The sequence below is a fragment of the Pygoscelis adeliae genome, unplaced genomic scaffold (assembly GCF_000699105.1).
Source record: "Pygoscelis adeliae isolate BGI_AS28 unplaced genomic scaffold, ASM69910v1 Scaffold459, whole genome shotgun sequence".
In the NCBI taxonomy this organism is placed as follows: domain Eukaryota; kingdom Metazoa; phylum Chordata; class Aves; order Sphenisciformes; family Spheniscidae; genus Pygoscelis; species Pygoscelis adeliae.
The window spans coordinates 6,000-12,174 of NW_008825435.1; the positions used below are offsets into that span (position 1 = coordinate 6,000).

Sequence of the window (6,175 nt, forward strand, 5' to 3'; positions counted from 1 at the left end):
GAGAAGGGTTTTGTCTGCGAACCCCGCACACTTCACCCATGAAAAGCAGGTGTTTGTTGTGTTTTTTTTTTCCCCCTCCCCTTGATGTGCAAAGGCTGAGAAAAAAACCTAAAATAACAGGAAACGGCACCTATTGAAGCGGTTTCCGCTGTGCTTCAATGCAAGCAGGTGATGAAGGGCAGCGGCAGAATAGGTTCGTTAACCAACGATACGTTTTTATTGCATGTTGTCGTCACGACTGATTACTCAGTCTGTAACAAACGGGAATAACGTCTCGCGCAGAAAACGTCCCAAAAGTGGCAAAAAGGGCCAGCCACTAAAAAAAAAAACAAAACCCACCCTTAAAACTCACGCGCGTGAATTCAGCAGCGCCTGGTGCAATGAGGCAGAAACGAAGAGAAATCTCAAAACGCGTTATTAAAAAAAAAAAAAAAGGCAAAGTTTTGCCTATTCACCCACCGTTTTTTGGGAATTTCTGGGCAAACCCCTCACTTGGGGGTTTTGTTGCAGCTATTCCACCTCCATCTGATCGATCCCGCAGGGGTGAATCCCGCGGGTTCAAGGCACGCGGGAAGACCCCAAAAAAGCAGGTTTGGGGTTTTTTTTTCTTTGCTCTTTTCCTCAGAGAGGCCAATAAACGCTCAGTATTTCCTCATTAACAGCAGAGATTTAATTCTAGGTCTTTTCCTATTATTAGGGCGCATAGCTCTATATACTAGGTATAATTCTAGGCCTTTTCTTACTTTTTAGTGTTTCACCTTAACTAAAGAAAGGGTGGGACAGTGCCTGTGCAGCTCCACGGAAATGCAAGCAAGCGTGGTCACCTACGCTAAAAGCGCGATCTACTAAATTAACGGCCCATTTTGCAACACTTTTGCAGGCAGAACGGGTCTGAAAAAGCACCAAAAAAAAAAGTGCCTGAGTTTAAGCACGAGCGCGTGCGCGCGCTCGTCTAAACCCGGCGGGGTGAGGTCCCTTGCTGCAATTCTCCTCATCGCGACTACAAGAACCCGTTGGGACCGAGGGAAAGTGGATTTTGAGCTGCAATATTTGAAGCGTGGATTTACCGGGGGAGGAAAGTGGGCCGTAACTCTCAGCATTGCTGTTTCACCCACACATACAATAATAATAATAATAATAATAATAATAATAATAATGTGATAGATAATGCCCTACTCCAGGTTAAATCTGTCTCAATTTCCCAGCAGTAATTATGAAGTTATTGCTAAATAGTTTGCTCGTTGTTTCTCTGATACTACCCTCAGGCCACCTCGTCTCGCAAAAATCTTGCAAGCAGCTCAAGGGTGCATTAAAAGCCCTCAGAAATACTAAATTTAGTCGCCATCGAGTGTTACACGATGCGAAAATAGCAGCTGATCTGAAGATGGTCCTTCCGTAGGGCGAGGACGGACGCGGAGGGGGAGCAGGAAAGGTTTCCCTGGGGTCTGGGCTATGCTGGGACGAACCTGTTGATCCCAGGAGATGGAGCTGCCAACGCCACAAGCCAAGGACATCCATAGTCCTGTCCCCCCCCAAAAAAAACCCCTCACTTTGGTGAAACATTGCTGGGAGAGCATCTGAGAAGACAACGATCACCAAATTGCTAAAAGAGGAGAAAACAACGGATTTCATCAGTCCTGGGAAAAAGCTGGATCCTTTAGCTATTACTGCTAAATACCTCCGAAAAATAAAGTGCTGCTAAAATCCTACTATCCTCACATTTACACCTTCACCGACAGTCCCCAAGTTGAGATGCTCGTCAAAAAAAGTCTTCCCTGGACGCGGTTGTCCATGCAGACGGGTCAGCTTTCGTCAAGACGAGATGCTCGAAAGTCTTCCCTGGACACAGCGTTCCATGAAAACGTGCAAAATCTTTTCTTTTACTCCTCCCCTTCTTTAAAAACCTTGCTGGCTTTTATCCCTAACCTCACCGGCACGTTAAGGCGAAGACGTCGCCTTCTCTTTCCAACCAGTTGGAGCTGGTCGCTCCAACCTTGACTTGGCAGATCCTCCCCAATCCTGCCGCCGTCCTACCCCCAGAGCTGTGTCCCTGGAGAGAATAATCTGATTTTTGATGCGTGGAAGTCTCTTCACCTTCACCTTGCTCTTGATACAGAGCCACGTACGGTCACGGGTTGACTTGGTTGCTTTGCAGCTTGGGCTTTCCCGAAGACGAGAGCAGCAAATCCTTGGAGGCCTTGCAAGCGTTGTCCATCCTTGCAGCATTTCTACGTACTTGTAAGGTGTCGGGGAGTTCTTCTCAGCTCACCAAGCCTGAAGGTTGCTCCTTTAACGCCACAAAAAGTGGGAAAAGCTAAAATCCTACGGCATTTGCCCATTTTTCTGGTCGCGCCGTGCAAGGCCTGCTAAGCTTCACCCTCCAGATGTCCTCCCCGGGGTCATCGGTACGGCTGTGACTTTCCTCTTCCCCTGACATTTAATTGCAAGTGGGGTTACGAATAAGTCATTACCAGGTGTGAATTGCAGGGGTGCTGTGAGTAATCACCAGATATTTTTCACTGGTCGTATGGCAAAGTTTTGGGTTGGCAAGTGCAAACGCGCAATAACTTTGGTTCTTACCTGGCAATTTTTGGCAGCAGGCTTTTTCCCCTGAGTTTGCTTTTTCTGTGGGTTTTTTTTTTGAGGTTTTCTTTTGTTTCTCGATCGTGCACCGGGTATTTGGGTTTGAGGAGCGCTCCCTGCAGCCCCTTAGGATCTGATGCAAAGGTTTTGAGCCCGTCTCGTCCCGTTGCCCTTGCTTGGGCTCTGCAGCTCGGGCTTGTTGCAAACCCAGCTCCTCTCGGTGCTGCAGCGGGAGGAGCTGAGCCCGTTGTCATTCAGGTAGGCGCAGAGACCGTCGCCGCGGATCCAAAACCTGGAAGGACAGATGAGGGAACCCACCTTAGATGGGGTCAGCAGGGGAAAGGAGGAAGATCACGCGCTGGCTTTCCGCGCCCGCCCCCCCGCTGCGCCAATACTGATGCTGAATTATTTCTGTTTTGGCAGCAGTCCGGGTTGGCTGCAAGAAACCTGATGCTTTGCAAGAAAAAAACACCCTTATTTAAAAATAAATATCTAACTAACAGTGTTTTCCCCAGCAAACGCACCGCTCCCACCTCTCAATTCAAAGGGAAAAACGAAGACCAGCTCTGGATGCAACGTTGCCTTTCCCAAACGCCATTGTCCCAACGCTACCTCCGGATCCACCTCAAATGCCGGAAGAAATGCACATTTCGGGGCTGAGGAAACACCAACCAATGACATAACGATGAAAAACACAGACTCACGGGTGAGATAAGCGTGAGTGGTTCACCCATTTCCACGGTTGCTCCTCATCTTCCCGTGAAAGGCCGACCCAATGCTCTGAGATGCCTTTATATCTCATCACGAAGCTCTGAAAAAGAGGAGAGAGAAAGGCTTTAGGACAGGTCACGGGCCTTTGGGACATCTCTGGCAGGTCACCATCTGCAGAAACCTCCTTCCAACCAATAATCTACATTTCAGCAGTTGCTCGTGCTCCTTCAGGGCTCCTTTGGTGCTTGAACCTTTCAATCTACTACCAAAAAGTGTAACCTTTAAGGCAGAGCTTCAATATTGCGTAGAAACGGGGCTTTTTTTGCTATAGGTCTTGCATCGGTTGGCTTTGGTGAGACATTTGAGGAGACCCACGATGACCTGCCCTCAAGAAAACCATTTTCCCCATCTCCTCACCCCAGATCTCCAAGGAAGATCCTGGAAGAGCAGTCAAAGAAACCAAAAGGTGGCAAATACGTTGGTGGCTTCCCCCCCCCTGCCCCGTGCTAAGCATGTCCTCATGTCTCCTTACCAAGTCCTCCACGCTGTCGAGCACGGCCAAGGAAGCACCGAGTGCCGAGCAGTTGTCCTGGCTGGATGTCCAGTTCCCCTCAGCCTCCGAAAAATGGTAGCATTTTCCTCTGTACCCGATCCAGTCAAATGGACACCGAAAACAGGGTTGGGGACGAGGCTGAAAAGCCTGCACTGTCATCGATAGAGCAACAGCGTTAAGGAGCGGCACCTTCCCCTTGACTCTCCAGGGTGGGGATGGTCATCCTCCGCCCCATAGCTTCCAAAAGTCTTGCATCTGCCTCAGTGGTGAGAGGAAAGAAAAATTAAGACACCAAGAGAAGTCTTGGGTGGATTGGAGGGAGAAAACAAGCTCAAATCGTGGCCCAGCTTGTGGCGTTGGACAAGGAATGCGGGTGCTGTACCTTCAAAGAAGAAAATAGGGTGGTGGCCTTCAAAGATGCAAGTTTTAAGAGGATTTCCAGAATAGCCCTGTCCCTAAACGCGCCCTTAGGTATTGCTGTCTGTCATTAATGCAAAAGCAGTGATGGGCAAAGGGCAGGAAAAAAGTTCTTTTGTTCCTGCAGACTTCTTGGCTTGGTGGGACTCATGCCGACATCTCTTGCTGCTTGGACGAGCAGCAGAGGAACGGCCCCTTCTTTGAAAAAAAACCACCTTTGGGAAAGCTCAGGTGACTGTACCCGTCAAACGGCTCTTTCTGTTGGGTTTTAGGGGTTTCTGGATGATATCGGCTCCTACGCGGAGGAGATGAGTTTGGTCTTCTGTAGAAAGGCTTCTCTGCTCGTTGAAATGTCCCTCTCCTGGAGAGGACAGCCTCCTGGGGTTGGGCTGCATCTTCCCTGGGAGCATGGAGGTGGATCTGGCCCATGTGTAACAACCCAAAGTATCTCAGAGACGTTCCCCATGAGATGAAAACCTCGATGCTCACCTGCAAAAGTGACGGCGGTGACGAGCAGAGCTATGAACAGCACTGCCATCGTCACCTGACAGGCGACACGCGCCTCCGGCTTCGTCTCAAGGCTGTAACCTGCAGGAGAAGAGACCTTCAACGCCTTTGCGGGGGTACCGAGGGGAGCAACACGCTCCAGGTCCAGGCTGTTGGCCCAAAAGGTGGTTCTTCCTCCTTTTGCTCGAGGGTGAAGGGGACTTTTAACGCAACCTCCCCGTATCGGGCCACCGCGGAGAGCACCGCGCCCCACAGCGGAGCACTTGGGCGATGCTCATCGAAAGCATCTTTGGGATGAGCCTTCCTAAAGGACAGGCATCATCTGATGCCCAAATGATGAGCAAAGATGCCCACGAGCAAAGAAAATTCTGCGTCCTAAGGGTTTTACCTAAAAATCTCAGTGCTTTCACCCCATGGGACTTCCCCGATTTTTCTCTTAAGCTCTTCTCCCCCTCTTCGTCCCCATCTATCACATGAACCAAATCTCATGGGACAAACCCTCCTTTCCCCTCTTCCTCCCCCCCGCCCCATGCAAAATTACTATATAGAAGGTAAGTCAGAAACCAAATATGCCAAATAATTTTAAAAAGCCATGTAAAAAAAAAAATCAACAAATAAAAAACCCCCCGACAAATTAAAAAACAAAATCAACAAATCAATGAATAAAAAAAAAACATTCCTCAAAATCTTAGTCCCTGGCTGGGTAGAGAGGGATGATGGAAAAGACCCAAAAAGCCCCTTTTCTACCTTATTGTGCACCGAGAGGATGATGGAGATGGGAGGAAGAGTCGGGAGAACTAAAATAGGGCAGTGTTGAAGGGAAGGCAGCGATTAATAAATATTTTGTTGATGTGTCTAAACTGGACTTAAATCCCAGACTTATTTTGGGGGGGTGGGGTCTTTTAACACTTCAGCTGTTCAAAAATTTCTTTATTCTCCTTCAGAATAAAGCAGAAATTTGGAATCTTTGGGGGGGAGGGGGATGAGAAGACCCAAAAGAAACAGTGACTCAAGTGCCTCAGGGAGGATTAATCATATATGAGAATAACCCGAAGCGTCTGAAATGAGACGGTTCAGAGCAAAAATTCCACCTGCTGATCAACAAGAATTTTCCAAGGGAAGTGCTAGAAAAAGCTCTTTTTTTTTTCCCTACGCCCCTCTTCCCTTACCTCAGCTGGTTTTTGTTCTCAAATTATAGAAGTTTTTTTAAAAAAAAGAAAACCCCAGCGATTATTCAGTTCGTTGCTCTACAGTTACCTGCCCGCTTGCGCCTTTCCACGCCCAAAAATCCGGAATAATCCCTCGTTGCCTTCATTTTGGGGCTTCCACCTCCGCAGGTGCTCCCGCCTCGCCTGCCAAGGAAAGTTTCACCTATCAGAGGTGTCACGAAGGCTGTCGGTCCTC

The 6,175-nt window shown here is 48.6% G+C and overlaps 1 protein-coding gene across 1 annotated transcript; it reads right to left on the reverse strand.

Annotated features, from left to right (window-relative positions):
- Positions 1–2,709: 2,709 nt before the first annotated feature.
- LOC103922934 (C-type lectin domain family 2 member B-like) lies at positions 2,710–6,175 on the reverse strand. The gene is made up of 5 exons (XM_009331160.1): positions 6,029–6,175; positions 4,754–4,852; positions 3,827–3,999; positions 3,288–3,394; positions 2,710–2,875 (listed from the first exon to the last, which is right to left on the reverse strand). Exons 1-5 carry the CDS (start codon positions 6,084–6,086, stop codon positions 2,710–2,712), a joined length of 603 nt encoding a protein of 200 aa, XP_009329435.1. The 5' UTR covers positions 6,087–6,175.

Bases quoted from the DNA above. Each gene is read 5' to 3' on its own strand.
- LOC103922934 (XM_009331160.1), bottom strand. From the start codon at position 6,086: ATGAAGGCAACGAGGGATTATTCCGGATTTTTGGGCGTGGAAAGGCGC. The intron at 4,853-6,028 runs GTAACTGTAGAG...CTTCTCCTGCAG, and splicing joins GGAAAGGCGCAAGCGGGCAG to GTTACAGCCTTGAGACGAAG. The intron at 4,000-4,753 runs GTGAGCATCGAG...TATCGATGACAG, and splicing joins CACCGCCGTCACTTTTGCAG to TGCAGGCTTTTCAGCCTCGT.